We start from the raw sequence: 21239 nt of genomic DNA on the forward strand, positions 1-21239 counted from the left end.
AAAACAAACAAACAAACAAACAAACAAACAAACAAACAAAAAAACTAGTTTATTTAAATTACTTTAGTGCTTTAATATAGTAAGAATGGACTTATATTTTGAATGAAATAGAGAACATACAGCGATTACAAAAAAATAAATAAATTAAATAATAATAATAATAATAATAATAATAATAATAATAATAATAATAATAATAATTGGAGGCAAAATGATCCATTCATTGTTGGTTTGGCCATTTTTCCCATCCAAATCTTAAAGAGTTTCGTAAGGGTACAAATGAGCTATAGAACAACAGCGCCACACTGTGAAATAATGAAGACATCACACTAGAGGCAATCGCCTTGTGGTCTGTAATGTGTCAGCTAGTCCAGACAAAACATGATATATTTTACCTCTAGAATGAAATAGAAGATCTGAAAGCACACCTAAATTGTAAAAGGTTTTCGGTAAAGTAAATACACAGTCACACTTGTTCAAACACACAATATAGGGTTTCAGAAAACATTTGAAAAGGAGCTAGGTGAGTCATTAATTACTTGCATAATTAGAATACTTAATTAATTCAGATATCAAAAATACGTTTTTAAGTCACCACATGTCTTCTCAACATGATCAGTCACTGACACTATACTATAGTCTAATGGACTGACTGTTTAAGATCCCTTTATAACACAAAACAAACAAGGAGAAAAAAAAAAAAGAAAAAAGAAAACAAACAAACAAAGAAACAAACAAGGAGGCACTGTCCTTCAACTCAAGATGATGAAAATACCATCATAAAAAATAAAACCTTTCTGATTTCCACATAACATGAAATATAACCAAGACAGTGTGAGGATTTATAGTTTAAAATAAAATCAGTACAAATCATAGTTTGTCAGTTAGTCTGAGTGTTTTATTGTCCAGTCTACTGAACAGAGACATGGCACAGATTCAGACACACTGACTATTTAGAACAGGGAACACGTGGCACTGTTACTGAGAGAGAGAGAGAGAGAGAGAGAGAGAGAGAGAGAGAGAGAGAGAGAGAGAGAGAGAGAGAGAGAACCCACTCTACTCGGGACGCCGCACACACACACACACACACACACACACACTCCTCCTTCAGTTCAGTTCAGTTCAGTCCCTTCAGCCACGCACACGGCTCTATCTGCGCCGCTCGGAGTCGCTTCATCTCCTCCTTTTGCTTTGTGGAAACTCCTCCTTTAGTAAAGTCTGGGCTCGGACAGTGAACGACAGGAAGAGGAGAGTCTCAGTCAGAGAAGACAGGACGACCGGACGATTATTTGTTGTTCATTTTCTTCAGAGTCCACAGATGATGGAGCCCAAACTCTGGATTGGCTTTTGTGCGCTTGTGCTGCTCCTGAACGTAGCATCTGCCACGCATGGTAGGTTTACTTGTCTGAGTTTATTCATATTTCCAACTGTCATTTGGATTAGTTAGAGTTAACACACCATGGATTTATGTGGGAAAGTGGTTTTCTGTGCCACACCACACCTTACACTCCTCCCCCCCTCTCTTTCTTACAGACATTGCATTGACTTGCATCAATTTCCTGAAGACTTGCCCTAAACCCTTAACTTTTACCCAACCTTTGTCTTAACTCTCAACTCTCTTAAAACATTACAATTGTATCTATTTATTTTTTAAAAGATAGGTCATCTAAACAGCTCTACATCCCTGTAAATTCCTCCTCTCTCTCTTTCTCTCTCATCTCTCAGATTACATGTCCAGTAAAGTTACAGTTACACTTCCTCTTCATTACTGTATGAGTGTGAACAGTTTTCTATTTGTCAAACCCCAGCCAAGCCATCATTTCAGTTACCTGGCTCTCAGTGTGTAATCACAGCTTGGGTTCCTATTTTCATTTCTTCTTGTCAGCCTCCGCTTTTTGTTTAAACAGCTCTACAAATAATCTTTCACATCCTACCCCCCACCCACCCACCCACCCTCCTCAGCTCACAGCTCACCATACATCCTGTGTTTCGCCATTACCCACCTTCCGCTTTCTCTACTACCTGGTCCACACATCTTCTTTGCCTCTCGTCTCCCTCCTACGTGTTTCTCCTTTCCATCAGCACCTCCTACATAAGAGGAAAATGAGTCTCATGACATTTAAAAGATTTTATTAGGCAGAACTGTCCCATCAGCTGAGATTCAAATGAATAGAAAACAGTACGGCTCCACTGGAGGACATTTATTAGTTGTAAATGAGCAGGGAAGTAGATTGTGATAAATGGCACCTTTAACTATGAGCAGCAGCACACTGTCATTTCCCTGGGTTCATGCTAATTGGTTTCCCTTTTTAGTACAGTATGAGGTTTTAAACAGTGCAGTGGTAGGAGTTTATATTGTGACCAGACTTTATGAGGCTGTGTGCAGCTGTTTAATGCACTGTGTAGAATGTGTACTATGGGGATGGAATCAGAAGGGTTTGATGTATTATTGACATATGCACATAGGCAGTTATTTTCTTATTTCTTTTATCAGTAGCTAACAACTCTGAAGAACAACAAAAATAGCAGTTTATCATCAACATCCATTTAAACTATCACTCATGTGCTGACCCATGGGGATCCACAGGTTCTAAATGTGGTACTTTTTACGCTGTTGTGTGTTTGTGCATGCTGTACTGCATTTGTCCAGCAGTCACCGCCAAAGCGTTCTGGGTATAGCAGCGTGATTGTAAGGCTATTGTCCTTTAATATTACTAGTATCTCCCAAAATATTGGTCCGATCAACTTGCCGTTTTCATTAGTTTGTTCCTTGACCAAAAATACATGATTGTGCCAAACTGCAGCCGTCAGCTCTTTACAGATTTTGTATGATTCTCAAGACACACACACACACACACACACACACGCACACATGCACACAGAGGCCACTTAGCTTTTATAAAATAGACTAGTGCGTTGATATTAGTACCGATATCTAGGGACTGAAGTCAGTAAATACATCATTCCTATTTTTAACCTAATTTCCCATCATGCAGCGTCGTACTGTGCTTCCGGTTAACCAAGCAACGTGATTATTCCAAAATGACTAATATCTCCAAAAATATTGGTCTTATCAACTTGCCGTTTTCACTACTGTCTTCCTTGACCAAAAATACATGAGTGTGCCTAACTGCAACAGTCAGCTCTTTCCGGATTTTGTGTGATTCCCATGACACACACACACACACACACACACACACACACACACACACACACACACACACATACATGCACACTGAGGCCACTTGGCTTTTATAAAATAGACTAGTGTGTTGATATTAGTACCGATATCTAGGGACTGAAGTCAGTAAATACATCATTCCTATTTTTAACCTAATTTTCCATCATGCAGCGTAGTACTGTGCTTCCGGTTAACCAAGCAACGTGATTATAAGGCTATTGTATTCCAAAATGACTAATATCTCCCAAAATATTGGTCCTATCAACTTGCCGTTTTCACTACTGTCTTCCTTGACCAAAAATACATGAGTATGCCAAACTGCAGCAGTCAGCTCTTTCCGGATTTTGTGTGATTCCTGAGACACACACAAACTCACACATACATGCACACAGAGGCCACTTGGCTTTTATTAAATAGACTAGTACGTTGACCTGTGGGTCATATTAATACAAATATCTAGGGACTGAAGTCAGTAAATGCATCATTCCTATTTTTAACTTCATTTCCCACCATGCAGTGTGGCATTGTGCTTCCGGTCAACCGAGCAACATGATTGTAAGGCTATTGTATTCCAAAATGACGAATATCTCCCAAAATTTGTCCTGTCAACTTGCTGAGATATTTAATGTGGAGACAGGACTATTCCTCAACTGTAAATACCAAATAGGCCAGATAAAAACGTCTGAATTTGTCAGAATTGTGCTGACACACACATACACAGACGCTCTGAGCCCTTCCAGTATTATGATATAGATAACAGCATCTACAGTAGTAAGCAATTGGGAACATCCGGTCCTTGTTTTATTTGGAATTAACCTAGCTAGAGCAGCAATTGATTGGTTGTCACCTATCAAATTAATCTCTAACCATTTTGACAATCATTTAATCAATCTAAGAAGTTTTTAAAGTCTAAATTCTCTCATTACTAATATGAATATTTCCTTGTTTCTTTCCTCTTCTATGAGAGTAAATGACATTAAAATATTAAAATACAATAAACAGGAAACAGTAAAAAATATGACATCTTTGTCTTTGAGGAAACACCATTTTATGATATTTTACAGACAAAATAACCAACCAATTAATTGAGAAAACAATAAAAATATGAATCAAACATCAGAGTGTGTAGCTGCAGCCTTTTACATGTTTCACTGCTCTGGAAACATAAGTTTTCTTACCAGCTAGACATGCGCAAATTTGACTTCATGCATGAAACTATGACATAACATCATAATAAACAATTTCCTCTAATAATAATCATCATTTAACAAACATAACTTAGTTAAACAGCCATAATAAGGAAGGAAATGAAGGTGCAAGGCTTGGGTCGTAAAATGCTGCTCTAACTAGCAGTTGAATGACGCATCAACATGCACAGAACAGTTTCAGTTTCTAATTCTTCATTTCCATTTAATATAATCATCAGCCTGTGCTATTTCACAACAAAATCACCACATCTGCATTCTGTTTCAACAGTATTGCTGAGGGGTTTTTTTTGTAGCTGACATCTGCTTGTACTTAAATGGCTGTGTGTTCTTTTCATTTGTGGGGTCAAAATGTGAGCTGTGTTTTCCCAGGTTCATGGTGTTGCATAGGTTTGAAATTGTGTGTAATGCTGCCTTCATGTGCTATCAGGAAGATGATTCTTTCCACTAAGGAATTCAAAATTACGATCGTGTTGTGTTCAAGTGCTTCTGTTGTCATAGCAAAATGAAAATGGCCAACACACTTAATCAGTTTATCATGACCCAGTGCATGGGTAAATGAGTTTTTTTAGGGTTTTTTTGTTTGTTTTTTTTTGTTTTTTTTTTGTTTTTCAAATTGCGTATTTTATAAATTGTTAGCCTCATAGTATAAGTAAGTAAGTAAAGTTTATTTATAAAGACAGATAAAAATCACAAAGTGCTATTCATACAATGGGTGCAATAACACAATATAATATAATTGCCCAAGTCATATTTTTGGCTAAATTGTGATATCTTTGTAACTAAACTCTTCTAATACTGTTGCTTCATTTTACGCAGATATCACAATTTGGCCAAAAATATGAGTTAGGCAATTATATTATGAGGCTAACAAAATGTGCAAAATCATCATCTAACAGCAGCGAAATACTAATAAAAGCATTATTTATCATTTGGGCTGAATCCTTCATTGCACTCTGTCATGATGAAAAACTTAAAGGTTATTTTCATCTCAGCTAACTCTGTATCAAAAATTTTTCCCAGTTCTCCAGTGGAAAATATAATGTGAGGGGGCATTTATGTGCAATTTTTGAAGTTCGTAACTAGTATTTACTATAATTCCCATAGCACGTGAAGGCAGGATAAGTCTCTGTTATATCTAAAAGGACCAATGTGCACGACTGGAAACAGTGGTTTTCTTTAGAAACCTGCTCAGCACACACTAATATTCATAGAGACATATATACAAAAACAGACACACAACTCCAGCATTTGACCTGAGCTGCTCTAATGGAGCCAATGATTAGGAACAAGCCCGGTATTATACAGACAAGCACCTCTGTCTATTTCTGAGAGTCTGTTTTTCTATCAAGTAGAGTTCAAACAAGCCTGTGTCTCTTCACCTCCTTCTCTCTTGCTGAGTGTGCTGATGAGCTTTGCAAGTGATTATGGAGGTAATGACAGGCATCATGGCCGTATGTTACTCAACAATAATGATATTACATTACATTAGTGTTCTGGTGACTGGTCTTCATCAAAGGGAAACGGAAAAAATAGCAAAAGGAATTATGGCTCGAACAGTGGTGCTTAAGAGACTGAGAATGTGTGAGAAGAGAGAGAGACTGAAGGCGTTTGTTTAAATTATATTGCTCCAAAAATCAATTATTCATCTTATTTAAAGTCATGTGGGTTGTGGTAGATTTAATCTACTTGTTAGAAGATCTCAGGAGAAACTATTTTATAGGGGAATGACAGTGCCCATATGGATCATTCTAAATATGTAGTATATTTTAGGGGTTTAAGAAATATCACTTAAGTTTGGACATAGTGTGTAGAGCACTATCACTTTCAAGTTACTTAAAGGCAAATATTTGAGAGACTGGTTGATTTTGTGTTCTGTAGTAACCATGCTGCTGTCTTGATGAATAAATATGCAGAGCCCACTTTTATGATAGCAATAGAAAGGCCTAGATTTAATGCTAATGGTGGTGTGTACTTCATATTAAGATATTTTTCCGGAAATAAAAAATTATAAAAACACACATTACTTTGCTTATAGTATTACTCTATATTGAAGCATAAGCCCTGTGTCATGATACCATATTACTTATTTATTAAGTACATGGCCCTGTGATTTCCTACAGAACTGCTACAAACCTGTACATAACAAAATATGTACATATTGTTAGTTTAGACAAAGAGGTGAGAGCTAATAAGCTATGCTTCTTCTCACTCCTTTTCAAATATGACTTTTTTTCTTTTTCTTTTTTGTGTATATTATTATTTTATGCTTTCTTGAATTTTCATTTCTATATTATGTTGTGCAAAGAAGTCAGTTAGTAGCAATCAGGAAGCTTGTATCATTTCCATATTCGAAATAAATCAATAAAAAAATAAAATTAAAAAAAACCCTGCACGTCCACTCTCCCCCTCTTTTCTCCAGTGATCGATACAGGGATGTGGTTACACTGGGCACTGGCCTTTCGTATGTCTGTTACTAAGTGCTGCACTTCATATGTATGCATAGACATTTACAGTAGCTTCCTGTTGCATTGTGAATAATTATGGGTAAAAAAAAAAAAAACACAGTGACCTTGTTGACTTTGTTATGTTAAATGACTCATGACTGTTCTAATCTGCTACCTGAATTAATGAACAAACACTATGTTAATGAGAAGTCCTCCTTCTTACTGTATAATTGTCCTCCGCTCACCTAAAGATGCTGTTCCTACTGCCTCAGCCACCCCAGAGACGACTGCAGCTTCAGGTTCAGCTGAGGCTCCTGCGACTCCAGCTGCAGGATTTGTTTCTGATTCTAGTCTAAACCAAACCAATCCTGCAGCTGATGCATCTAATGTGACTGGCTCCAGCACAAACACAGGCCCCAGTGGCAACAGCAGCACAACTACAGACAGGGAAACCAGTCCTGTCACAACCCAGCCAAGTAAACCCAACGGTAACTATGACGCTCCTAATTTATTTATTTATTTATTTTGTTTTTTTTTTGCTTTAGCTTGTCTTGTCCAGCATCATAACAGCAGAATGGTAGTCTGGCTGCCTTTTGGTGCTGAACAAGTTTGCTTTGCCAAGGGAAACTTCATAAAGTATATGAGGCTCCCCTTAATATTCTACTGTCTTTATTCTGAGTTTTGTTGAACCACATTTGGATGCCGGACCTGACATGGAGGGGGGGTGAAGGGGGGAGAACAAGAAAGACGAAGGTGGCGAAGACCCTCACAAGAAAATATCAACAATACAAACAATAACAACCATGGTGATAATTATAATGGAAACAATAACTAGAACCAGAACTGAGTAAACTGGGCAGAAGTGAAAGAAAAAAAAAACCCCAAAGCAAACAAACAAAACTACAATAAAATAAAATAAAATACATAAGACCTATTAAATGACGAATATAAGAAAAGAAAGCTCCTAATTTTTTTTTTTTTTTTTTTTGTATTTCTGTGTTGATTACAGCCAGAACTGCTGAATGACAGTGGACTGAGTAAAAGGCAAGGGGAATATGAAATGATCTTGTGGTGTTTCTTACTTCTTTCTGTTTGGAGTTTGTCAGCGGGGAGTTTTGTTGTACTTCAGAGGAATTTCATAGGAAGCCTGACTGCAGGTGACTGATAGTTCAGGAGCTATATTTAACTGTTTATCGCTGTTGTCCTTTACCAGAAGTGGGCCAAAGAGTGCGTAGACACACTATGACTGGGTTAAAGTGTTGACAGTCAAAACCACAAACACAACTCAGGCAGTGGCCAGAGCCCTTAAAATAAGAGAGCACAGGGAAGGAGAGAACATTATGTACTTCTGGGAGATGGTGTAAGATAAAAGCAAGAGGTAAACGAGGAAGGTATGAAGACCGTTGTAGAGCAGGATCTGAAATACAGCCTGTAAGAAGTTGGCTCAGTACAGATGATGGTGTCGACAAGAGGAGAGAAGTGATTAAATGCTGTGTGACTTCTCACAAGGGGGTGAGGAAGGTAGAAGTGAAATACTCCCCCCACTCCACACACTACTGTCTCTGGCTCACTCTCAAAGGGTAACAGCACCCATTTTACACATCAATATCTGTTTACAAGTCTTACACTGTAAACAGAATACTACTGCATATGTTGTAAAACCTTTTTCCAAGTCCACTTCTTATTTCAGTATATCAGCTACTACAATAAAACGCCTCATAAAACTGTGCTGTGATGCATTATGGGTAATAGAGGTACCAGATTTCAACCAAAAAAAAAAAAAAAAGATGAATGTCTATAATAAACACAAACAGTATCTTCGCTCTGCTGCTTTAATTTAATACCTTTCATAAACCAGCCATTGTGTGCTTGGGCACATTGTAGAAGGATGATGCAGAATCTCAGCTTTTCTGAGTCAGACAGACATCAGCAGAGTTGGGGAGGTTGTTTTGGAAATGAAATCACTCATAATAAGACTGAGATAAGTAGTCATTACATTTGTTTATATCATTAACTCATGTTTTAAACCTGGTAATAAAGCGGAAAAGTCTTAAAAACCTTTTTAGTCAGTAAGCGTAAACCTCAATACTGATCACTGCCAAATGTTTATTAATGTATAACTAAAAATATAGCAAACTGAATTAAGACTAGAGTGGATTTTTGACAAATCACTACCCTTTTTTAAAATTTGATTAGCAACTTTACAGATTTTTTTCTCAACAGCTATGAGATGACATTTATAGATTTTTTTTAAATTTTATTATGAAATTCATGTTATATGTCTTTACTCATGCTCCAACACTTATTATAACACAGTCCACCAAAAAAAAAAAAAAAAAAAAAAAAAACACACTAAAAAAATGTTAATGTTTGATTTGATGTTTTTTTCAATGGGTAAACCTTTCATGCATGAATTATGAGAATCTTAGTCAATATTTTTTTTCTTGAGTGATTTTATTGCTCTATAGGCATGAAAAAAACAACACAATTGAATTTTTTTAATAAACCTATTTTTGATGGAGTTACAAAAATGTCCACTCATTTGGACACCATGCGTTTAATTTCTGAAGTAAAGAAACATGTATTTAAAACCCATCACCAGAAAGTGATATGTGTGAAAACTATGAAATAAAAACATTTTTAATGCCGCTAATCTGATGTTTTCTCACATTTTAACATACTCTAATACTAGTTATTACTCACATCATGGAGATAATTTGCAAAAAAAAACCCTTTTTGTTTAACAAAACTGTTAATTACAGTCTAATAACAACTAGAAATTGATTAACACTAAAACATGTTACTGCAGATCAGGTTCATCAAGAACAACAATGCAATGTAACAGCAATGCAACTAAAACAACAAAACCCACAAATATACAAGAGAACAGCTATAGAATAACTGTCTACTGTTGTGACCACTATACATGAAAGGGTTAATATCCACTTGAAAACAACACCAAAGTGGGACTAATGTGTCATAAAGTGTAATACCACTAATGGCCACTAGATTGTGGCTCCAAAAAGGCCTGTCTACCGTAGACTCGCATTGAACTCTCTAAAAATATTCAGTAATTTTTTTTTTCATAGGAGTCATTCTGTTCTCATCCATTCATTCATTCAGACACTCTTTGTTTAAGGCTAATTGAACACTTTGATTGACAGGTGTGATTGACAGCTCACCCACGTTCTCAGTCAGAATCACTGAGCTTCAGTTTATGGAATAAAATCTATTGTTTTAAATGTAGTTGTGATTAATGAGCTACACGAACAAGACCAGTGAATGATTTTGTGAAAGGTTATTGTGTTAACATGTCAATAATCTAACATTTAGCATTAACTCACTCATCACTCTGACACTCCTCCAGCTCTGCCTTTTTGTCTAAATATGGTCACTTGTGATTCCAAACAAGGGTCAAGAACCTCAGTGCCAAAATAAAGCCAATGCTAAGTGTCATACAGTTGTAATACCACCGACAGCTGCTAAGATTTGCTCCAAGTGGAAGAGTAGAAGTTCTTACATTGAACTTCTCCCTAAAAATACTTTGTCAGTAATGTTATCAGGACTCATTCTGGTCTCATCCACTTTATTAGAACCCTGCAATAAGTGCTCTAATGGTTTCAGGCCACATAAAAGGTTTTGATAACTGTTTTGTCAGGCTTTGATTGGCAGGTGTGTATAATTTCCTTATTTTAACCCTTTCATGCATAGTGGTCACCACAGTGGACAGTTACTCTACAGCTTTACTCTTGCATATTTATGGGTTTTGTTGTTTTAGTTCCATATCAACCAACACAGTGGACACTTATGCATCATCTCATAAACTGCAATTCATACCATTATTGTAACTTTGCTGTTCTTGATTGGTTCTTGAGTGGAAATCAATTGTTAATATTTATTTTTTGCATATTATCTCCATGAAGTGAGTAATAACTAGTATTAGAATATGTTAAAATGTGAGAAAACATCACATTAGCTGCATTAAACATGGGTTCATTTCACTGTTTTCATATCACTTTATGATATTGGGTTTTAAATACATGTTTCTTTGCTTCAAGAATATAATTCATGGTGTAGCTGAGTGGATATTTTTGTAACTCCATGAAAAACAGGTTGATTTAAAAAAAAAAAAAAAAAAAATCAATCACACGGTTTTTTTTTTCATGCCTAAAGAGGAATAAAAACACACAGGAAAAAAAAATCTTGATTAAGGTTCCCATAATTCATGCATGAAAGGGTTAAAATATTCCCATTTTTTCCTAATAGACACCTACAGTATAGTTGTGGTTAATAGGTTCCACTAACAAGAATGTTTTATCAAATTAGTAAGTTAGCATTAACTCACTGTCTTACCCCTCCCCCTTCTTTTGCCCAAATATGGTCATTTCTGGCGCAGCAAAGCTAACATGGTAATGGAAAAACTGCAAACTACTGGCTTCAAAACAATTTAGAAATCAATGGGGGGATGTCAAAGTTCATTTGTCCACTAATTATATACGGGTATGAATGGTTCCAATGAATCAAGATGGCCAAGGTCTCCATGGTTATATTACAAATAAATGTCAGGCTTTAACCCATGAAAGACCCAGTGCTATACATTTGTGGCAGTTCTCAAATGAATTTTCCTCTCTATTTAATCTGTCCTAAGTGATTTGTCACCATTTATTATAATGTTATCTCCTGTATTTTGCCTTTTCAGTGAAGTATTTTCCTATATTTAATTTGCTGTTCATATAGATGTTTATAAAAGCTCAGAGTAAATTCAAAGGTTATTATATGAAATCGGAAAAAATGAGGAATAAGTGACCTTTTCAGCAAAATATGTCCCCCGCCCCCTTCAGAGGACAACTTTATCTTTAATTACAGCTTGTGCTTAATGGACATTCTCAAACTTTACATTCACATTATAATCCATTCCATGCTAGTGTACATATACATAGAGACAGGGCTTATAGACAAAAGTGTACACGGACAAGACGAAAGCAAGTGATGGATTGGCATAAGACAATGAGACAAAACAGACATTAGACAAGACAATGGGACAAAACAGCTAAGTGGTTGCTGTTGGAAATGCTGATGCTGGTTGGATGTATTGTGTTGGAAATATAAATCGTTAATAGGACATAAAAACAAGTGTCTCCATCCAGTGTCATTTATCAAACTCCATGGGTTTAACTGGTGAATCAGTGTTGTAGAACTATGGAGCCTCTGAACGTTCAAATGGGTCATATCTGATGACCATGAAAAGATGAAGAACTTTATTTTACACCAATTATTTACATCAGGGGTGTCAAACTCATTTTAGTTCATTCAGTTAAATTTGATCTGCAGTGGGCCGAACCAGTAAAATAATAACATAATAATATATAAATAATGTCAACTCCAAACTTTTCTCTGTTTTAGAGCGAAAAAAGTTAATTTACATTTTGAACAGGTTTACATCTACAAACTATCCTTTCAAAAGATGTGAATCACGTGAACAAACTGAAAAAATAAGAGTAATTTTAACAGTATTCTGCCTCAGTTTATCATTTACACTTGTGCATTATAACTTACAGATCATAGTGGATCTACAAATGCACAAAACATTTAGTAACAGGCAGAATATTGTTAAAATTTGTACTTCTATTAAGACATTTCAGGTTGTTCATATTTGTTCAGATTATTCACATTTTTCATGAAATTATACTTTGTTGTAGTGTAAATAGATGAAAAGAGAAAAATTTGGAGTTGTCATTATTTCTATGTTTTTATGATAGTATTTTACTGAATCTGGCCCACTTGAGATTGAATTGGTCTGAATGTGGAACCTGAACTGAAAGGATTGTTAATATCTTCAGTGTAATTTTCATATTTCTGGACCCTTTGGTGGGCCGGATTTGGCCCCCGGGTCGCATGTTTGACATCTGTGATTTACATGTACTGATAGGATTAGTGGATCAATAGTTATTTAACATTTTAGATCAATAGGTGCTTTAGGTTGGTGGTGGATGTTTGGGTCTTTATGGGTTAAATATGCACGTGTAAAACATACAGGGTGGGGAAGCAAAATTTACAATTAACATTTAGTTGTTTTTTCTCAGCAGGCGCTACGTCAATTGTTTTGAAACCAAACATATATTGTTGTCATAATCATACCTAACACTATTATTCATACCTTTTCAGAAACTTTTGCCCATATGAGTAATCAGGAAAGCAAACGTCAAAGAGTGTGTGATTTGCTGAATGCACTCGTCACACCAAAGGAGATTTCAAAAATAGTTGGAGTGTCCATAAAGACTGTTTATAATGGAAAGAAGAGAATGACTATGAGCAAAACTATTACGAGAAAGTCTGGAAGATACTATTAAAGAAGAATGGGAGAAGTTGTCACCCGAATATTTGAGGAACACTTGCGCAAGTTTCAGGAAGTGTGTGAAGGCAGTTATTGAGAAAGAAGGAGGACACATAGAATAAAAACATTTTCTATTATGTCAATTTTCTTGTGGCAAATAAATTCTCATGACTTTCAATAAACTAATTGGTCATACACTGTCTTTCAATCCCTGCCTCAAAATATTGTAAATTTTGCTTCCCCACCCTGTATCAAACATATCAATAAAATTAGTCACATGACCGTCAGACTGTACTTAACTAATATAACTTTTGCTTACTTCCTCTTTAGCGACTGACATGAGTCTTCCGTCTGAGACTAATGGGACCACCCCAAAGGTGTCACCATCACAGCCTCCAGTTCCTTCTGCTGAAAGCCATGACCCTTCCTCACACAAACTCCCTGATTCTGCTACCACCACCACCACTACCACCACACACAGAAATGACACCTCTCCTGGTGGGTCGACCACCACACTGTCCACCAACCCAACAAAGCATACGGCCCCCTTACTCCCTGACTCCACTTCACCATCAGGCGACACCACCCACCCTACAACACACCCATCTACCTCCGCCCTGACGCCGACAGCTAAAACAAGTCACACGAAGACTGAAACCACAGTTACTACCGCAACCACACAGTCCAACACCATCTCCTCACAGAAGCCCTCACACACCTCACAGCCTGACCCCCACCTCACATCCACCCCGAACCCAGCGCCCAGCTCCTCCACTCAGGCCAAAGGTCACGTGGACACCCCATCCCAGCTCAATGATGGAAAAGACAGTGAGTGCATCAAATCTTCTACTGCTTGGTGTATGAATTTGTTTTGCGCTGTTTACTGGCAGGATATTGACAGAACTAGAAGTGAATTGGCTTCACAACAAAGGAAACGCTGTTCTTTTGTTTTCGAGCACAAGCCAGTCCTTGCTTCCACACACAAACACGCGCCACGCATCTACTGTCTACATCTTCTACAAGCACTGTCACCACCAAGCACTCCACAATTATGGCTCTGTTTGGGCAAAAAGACAGAGGCAGTCATGAGATTCAGGCCACGAAACATTCTCTGATTTTTTTTTTTTTTCCTTCTGTCTCTTTCTCCCACTCTCTGTCTGGTTGAGTGTTTATTATCTACAGTATGTTTTATATCTACGCTGTGTATGTAGAGGTCATGGAGACATCTCATTTCACCACTTTTTTGCCAGACAAACAGCAAAATAATAAGAAAACTGATAAAACCTTCATAGCGTGGTTGAATCCTGTTAAAATATAAGATTCTCTGTGCTTCCCTCGCTCAGTGTGGTTTTATTAGGCCGGGCTTGGATCTCTGCCTTTTTCCATTAGACGGGGAAGAGTGAATATTCACTGCTCTGTGGTTGTTGTTACTTTCAACCAGAGGATTTAAAAACAGCTAAATATACAAAACAGTCTTCCATAGCAACATCCATATACAGAAATACACTTCCCAAAAACACAGTCAAACTCCTCTTGCACAGAAACATGCAAACACACATTGACACAGAAAGGTCAAGAGTGATGATATCCTTACAAGACCACACTATGTTTTATGAATATGCCACAACAAAACCCTCCAAACCATGATATGAATAATGTTTCAAGTGAGCTCAAGTACAGGCAAGCTTAACATCACCATCCTGTGTTTGACATTTCTGTCCTGAGCTATGTGGCCAACACTTAAGCTCAACTTGTCTATATTTAGTCACAGCTTTAAACAGTTGCTTAATTTTTGTGTTTGTACCATGTGGTGGTGAAGTAGAATGCATTTTCTGCTTGTTTCATTCCAAATGCTACTAATGGAAAAATGAACTCCACTGATGTGTTTTCTGTTTTTTTTTTTTTTATCCAGCAACAGTGACGCATAAGTCTCCCACATTAAACCCCCTCCTGGCAGGCCTGGTGTCAGCCTTCATCATCACCGCAGTCATCATCACTCTGCTTCTGTTTCTTAAACTACGCCGGAGAGACAACCGTCCAGAGTTCCGAAGGCTGCAGGATCTACCTATGGTGAGCATGAGCATTATATTCAGATAATATTTTAACGGTGTACAAAAGATCTATAATTTTAGGTGATGAAAATGAGTATTCTTCTGTAATTCCTGTTCACGCAAGTCTGCCGTAAATAACTGATGGAACGCACAGCTGCAGGTAAACAGGGATTCTCGTGGGATAGTCCCTTTCACTGGCCATGTAAAGAGCATATTTGTGCTTTTTTAGAAATTAAAAAAAAAACAACAAAAAAACCCCCAGAATATTCAGTGTAAAATCAAAGAGACAAAAGATAGACTGTTTAACCAAAGCTGTTCTCATGTGGCATGGCTCCACATCAAATCTGTACCAGTTTCTAATAAAGCATCCTGTGTAAAGCACTAATAGGTTGTGATCTCTGATAAACTGATATTCATAAAGCTGCAGGAGCTAGAATCAGTGGGAAAATACTCCCCTCTGCAGCTTTCTCCTCTTGGTCCAGATTGCAAACCAAAATATGAAATTCTTTAACCTGACAACAGTTGCTTTTCCATTGGACATACAGTATGTGCAAAGCTTTGCAGATATTTACTAAATGTTGAAAAAACAGAAGTGCGTAAGGTCAGTTTTTCCATTATATCACAAGTGCAATAATTTGTTTATTTATTATTGTGAGATGACATGAGAAGTCATTCCATAAACATGGCGGCGAACTTAAATATTGTGTTGATTTACAGATATATTGATTATTATTATATATTACCCCTCTATCCTGCACTAAGTTAAATAATTATTGAGTTTCCTGGCGTGTCTACACATACCGTGCCATGTTTCTTTTAAAACTCTTCTTCGCGTGTTGTAACATCCACCATCATCCGTTTTTTTTATTCATGTGACTCTAGTAGCAGAAAAATGTCTTTCCATTGCAGTTTTGTGTGATATACCATTTGCACTACACCTGAAAAACCACCTCTTGCCTGTGCAAAAACTTTTAATTGAAAAACTAGAGTTTTGGTAAAAAAAATTGTCATTTTTCCATTAGGTAAATTTTTATGTCCAAATTATATTCACGCAAGTTGAGGGGCAATGGAAAAGCAACTACTGTTTCATATCAGTCTGGAAAAGTAACTGAATGAATCTGAACATTAAATTGGAACATTAAAATGGAAATTGCAGTTGTTGATCATATACAATGCTGTGCAGAAGTCCTAGGCTAACATGATTTTTGTTGATTTGGTAAAATTCTAATGATCACACACATGCATGTCTGAGTCTTTGTATTAAGATTCAATCTGGATATATGTGAAGTATGTACAGCAGTAAAAACAACTTGCAGAGAAAAAACTGGTTCTATAAACCAGTGGTCGTATTTAGTGTGACCTCCCTTTGTACTTAACATGTCTTTAACCCTTTTGTTCAGACAATATCAGATTCATTGCATTTATTTTTTGATGTTTTATATCAGGTTTCATTCATCTCATGTCAGATGTTTCTAATTGTGCTTCTTGTCATGGGGTCAGGGGTCACACTGAATAGTGACTTTAACTGTAAGAATGCATTTAGGTCAGCTTTTTGTTAGTCTTTCAAGGTTATGCACATATTTCCTGTATTTTCTTGTTGTAGCTGAAGAAAAGAGAATAAGAAATAAATATATATCAGTGGCAGATCCAGAAAAAATGGAAGGGGGGTGTGCAGGAGAATGGTGGGGTCCAGGGTCGGAGCCACGATGGGGGTTCAAGGGGGCAAAGCAAAGCCAAATTAACATTATAAATGCTTCAAATCAGATAAAAGTGTATTTTTTATTATTCTTATTATCATACACTAATAAAATGAATACAATTGAACCTCACTAATGTGATCACTTTTGGAACCAAAGCAAAGAGTTCACTTTAATAATGTTGTCCTCAGTTATGGCATTGAATTCCACTGCATTCCAAATAATTTAAAATTAAAACCAACAGGATACAGTAGAGGTATAGATCTATGTTTGACAACTTTGTGGGAGTCATTCAATCACTGGCTGTGTTTAAACATTTTTAACCCATAAAGACCCAAACAGCTACCAGCGACCAAAACTATCTACTGATCTTAAACGTTTAATACCTGTTGATCCGCTAATCCTATCAATACATGTAAATAATTGGTGTAAAATGCAGTTTGTCATCTTTTCATGGTCATCAGATATGACCCATTTGGACGTTCAGAGGCTGTGTTGTGAACGTGGAAACACCGTCATCTTCTACAGCATTGATTCACCAGTAAAACCCATGGAATTTGTTAAATGGCAGCGGATGGAGACACTGGGTTTATGTTCAGTTAGTGGTATATTTTATTGAAAAAGTTACTTTTTCTTCAGTTTTTTTCTGTTTTTCATATATTAACCTTCAACTTTGATCTAAGCTTTTATGAACATCTACATAATTAGTGAATTAAATAATGGAAAATACCTGATTTTTGACTAAAAACACAAAATACAGAAGATAATATTGTTATAAATGGTGTTTAATCTGTTAAGAAAGGTTAAATAGAGAGAAAAAATCATTTGGGAGCTGACACAAAAGTAGCACTGGGTCTTTATGGGTTAATATTTAGTCCATGCAGTAATATAGTTCCAACAGTATAATAATTAATTACATACTTTCTGTGGCTGCCTGTTTGTTTTTAATGCAGATCTTTACTATTTAGACTTTTGTCATAAATGGCAGGTGCGCAGTAGACCCCCCCCTCCCCCCAATACAAGAGAGGGAGAGCATTGGAGCATATAAATTTGCACATTGAGGTGCATGTGGATGAATAGCTCAGAAAGTAATACTACAAGCAGCAGTGTAAGAGGTCGGTAGTTTGATTCCTGGCAAAAGTGTTTATATTGTTTTCAGCATTTTACATGTTCAAATGGGGGGGGGGCACCAAAGGGGCACTGGTAGGTAAATCCACCATTGTATATGCTCATTTCAGTCTGGCAAAAACAATAAATGTGGCCTAAGACCTTTATACACTACGGTACTTTCCTGCCTACTTGTCTGAAAATAGCAAAACCTCCTATCATGGGGTAGAGTTTTTACAGCTTGAAAACAGAGTTGGGTAGAATTCTTGTTCTTGTCAGACCACTTAAATTATGATATTCTGACAGGGAATCAAGGAATTTAGCTCAGTGACACTAAAACACTATCAAAGCCTGCAGCTTTCAAGCACTGAAATGTGTCGTATTAACAAAAGTGCTTATTAATGCCTTAGTATCATTAGAATTCTACATGATGGATCCACATTTGCTGCTTGTTTATTTGACACTGATAAACATACAGTCCAGAATTAATCACACTTATAACTGCAGAACTGTTGGACTTTTTTTTTTTTAATTATTATTTAACAATGTGATTAATTACAGCAAGGAGATTTTATAAACATACCAGCCAAAAATACAGTCTTATTAAAGATCTCCTCTGGTTTCTAAAAATTGTTATGACAATACATAGCATCTCCTCCAACGCTGAAAAATCTCTAATATCTCTGAATATGTTCATTACAGAAGTATCATTGTTAGGTAACATATGCTTCTGTCTCTCCAGAAACTTCAGATTTGAGGTGAGCTTAGGGAAATTTGCAGCCTGTGAAACATCCTAGACATCGTTTTGAACAGTGAACATGTCAACATAATTGTTTTTGAGTGGAGGGGGACACTAGCTTAACCCTTTATAGGGCACTCAGAGAAATACTCTGAAATTCCAAATTGTAACCTTAGTGTGTTATTGGAAGACATAACAAGACTTTACTACCTCTGCCAAGGAACGGCAGAGGTTATGTTTTCATCAGGCTTTGTTTGTTTGTCTGTTAGCAAGATAACTCAAAAAGTTATGGATGGATTTGGATGAAATTATCAGGAAACGTTGATACTGGCACAAGAAACAAATGATAAAATTTTGGTGGTGATCGGGACGAGGGACAGGGGTGGGATGGGGGAGGGGATTTTTTTGTTTGTTTGTCTGTTAGCAGGATAACTCAAAAAGTTATGGACAGATTCACTTGAAACTTTCAGGAAATGTTGATACTGACACAAGGAACAAATGATAAATTTTAGGTGGTGATCGAGGGGTCGGTGGACGGACAGATCTGAATTAAACAAAACAATGTTATTGTCATGTAGAAAATCCAGGTCAGTGAAGTTACCATATTTGGTTCCTTGCCAATAAGTGGCAAAAGAAAAATATCCAAGAAGTATATATAAAAAAATACAAGAAAAACATGTAATGTGGAAGAAACATATATTTTAGAACATAAGTGCTGATCCAGACCCCTGGCCACATCCACATTATCCCTTTGAACATCATTCCTTACATTAGTACCATTACTTCAAGGTACCTAGCAAAGCAGGTACACTCACTGTTCATGCAGAGGTGGACCTTACAGACCCTGTAGACCACATTGGACCTGAAATTGTTGACTCACTGTCCTCACTGTAACTGTTGCTGTCACTGTCTTGTAATGTGTGCGGAAATTACTAAAAATAGTCACTTGCCCTCAATGTGTAACCTACTATATGAAGGATATGTGTAATATTTGTTCTTTTTTTCATTTTTTCTAGGATGATATGGAGGACACACCCTTGTCCATGTACAGCTATTGAAGGAAGCAGGACTGAACTTTTGGTGGCCAAATACTCTTCTTCAACCCAGGATTATGTTGCAGCGATCAAACCTGATCTTTCCTCCTTAATTTGCACCAAACACAAAGAAACCTGGGTAGCTGGAAGCAAACGCATGGCTTGCTTTTATTTATCCAGATCATTGACATGTGAAAAAGGACAAGATGGAAGCTGCAAAGGACAATGAAGACGTCACCCGTGTCTGGGTCCCTTAAGCAAAAGGCTATTTTGATATCTGTAATCAAAATTTAGGACACCTCTGCTCAGTACTATACCCCTATGATTTTTCAGCCCATTTTCTTAGATATGGGGGTTGTGTATTTGGATTTAGGTGTAAAGCAGGCAGCTGGATCACTTCACTTGAATGGTTCACACATGAGCACAGATTCAGCCTCTCCTGCTTCTTACCTGAGGGCACTGGTCGATTTTTCCTGTTATCGGTTTATCAGCCAAAAAAGAAAAGTGGAAAAAAAAAAAGTATAGCAGTATGACTGACTGAGGCCAGAGAAGAAAAACAAACATACCAAATGGCCTGATTATAGTGTTAATGAGGTTGCACTTTATTTTTTAAGGGGTGGAAAAAAAAAATTGACAAATATTTTTGTGTATGCATAAAATTGAGGGTTGTGTGCATAAGTGCCAGTTTAGGCAGTGTGTGTTGGTGGGTGTGTTAGTCTTTTAAAGGTGCACGTATTGTTTTGGCAGGGGTTATTTAAGAAGTTTTTTTTTTGTTCTTTTTTTTTTTTTTTTTTTTTGCATTGAAGGTCCTGCTGTGGTTAGCTTTTAATGTGCAGTGTTTCTTTTTGTGTCTTTCCTGCAGTCTGTAGTCCAGGACAGAGTGCCTTACCCATTGTAGGAACAGTTGTTAATTGTTTTGCTTGTTTTATTTCAACAAATTTATGTCCAGATTTCCCAGTCATTCCCAGTGCTTTGTGTGAAACCTGTTTAAACACACACTCGCAGCCAGGTAGCTGCTCTGACTTGCCTGTGTTTGAAGACTTGCCTTGAGCATCCTCACCATAAGGCACTCATTCACACGATGACAGCTGCTGTGAACTGAAATTGGCCAGTGGCTTTACCATACAATGTTAGTATTGTCCTGTGTGTCGTAAATACTACTGATGATTGCGCCATGCAAAGACAGCTCCATGAACTCTTCATCTTAGTTGCCGCTTTAGCATTCACCACACACAAACATATTAAACCTGTTACACTGACTGACAAGCACCTTGTTTCTTAGTTGGCAAATTCACAAATACTCAGCTGATTACACTTGATCAGGCTTCGTGTGTTTTATACAGGAGACGTGGGTGAAATTGAGATTTAGGACAACAGAACAAATCACACTGTCAAAAACATTTAGTTCCTCTGATGGACTAAAAGAAGAGGTGGATTTTGATTT

General features: G+C 36.9%; 1 protein-coding gene across 3 annotated transcripts; it reads left to right on the top strand.

The window, feature by feature from the left end:
- Positions 1 to 1092: 1092 nt before the first annotated feature.
- On the top strand, positions 1093 to 20300 carry LOC115418033 (mucin-2-like). 3 transcript variants are annotated; one of them, XM_030132329.1, is made up of 5 exons: positions 1093 to 1391; positions 7085 to 7321; positions 13498 to 13995; positions 15086 to 15237; positions 19778 to 20300. In XM_030132329.1, exons 1-5 carry the CDS (start codon positions 1319 to 1321, stop codon positions 19817 to 19819), a joined length of 1002 nt encoding a protein of 333 aa, XP_029988189.1. In that variant the 5' UTR covers positions 1093 to 1318; the 3' UTR covers positions 19820 to 20300. The 3 variants fall into 3 exon arrangements, with proteins under 3 accessions (XP_029988189.1, XP_029988190.1, XP_029988187.1); XM_030132327.1 differs by having other exon boundaries at positions 1096 to 1391; positions 15080 to 15237; XM_030132330.1 differs by lacking the exon at positions 7085 to 7321 and having other exon boundaries at positions 1095 to 1391; positions 15080 to 15237.
- Positions 20301 to 21239: the final 939 nt, after the last annotated feature.

This window comes from Sphaeramia orbicularis, chromosome 4 (assembly GCF_902148855.1).
Source record: "Sphaeramia orbicularis chromosome 4, fSphaOr1.1, whole genome shotgun sequence".
Taxonomy (NCBI): Eukaryota; Metazoa; Chordata; class Actinopteri; order Kurtiformes; family Apogonidae; genus Sphaeramia; species Sphaeramia orbicularis.

What these genes read in the sequence shown, in the direction of transcription:
- LOC115418033 (XM_030132327.1), top strand. Translation starts at nt 1,319, where the DNA reads ATGATGGAGCCCAAACTCTGGATTGGCTTTTGTGCGCTTGTGCTGCTC. An exon ending in CCAGCCAAGTAAACCCAACG is followed by an intron (nt 7,322 to 13,497) that starts GTAACTATGACG and finishes CTTCCTCTTTAG; the next exon opens with CGACTGACATGAGTCTTCCG. An exon ending in GGCTGCAGGATCTACCTATG is followed by an intron (nt 15,238 to 19,777) that starts GTGAGCATGAGC and finishes CATTTTTTCTAG; the next exon opens with GATGATATGGAGGACACACC.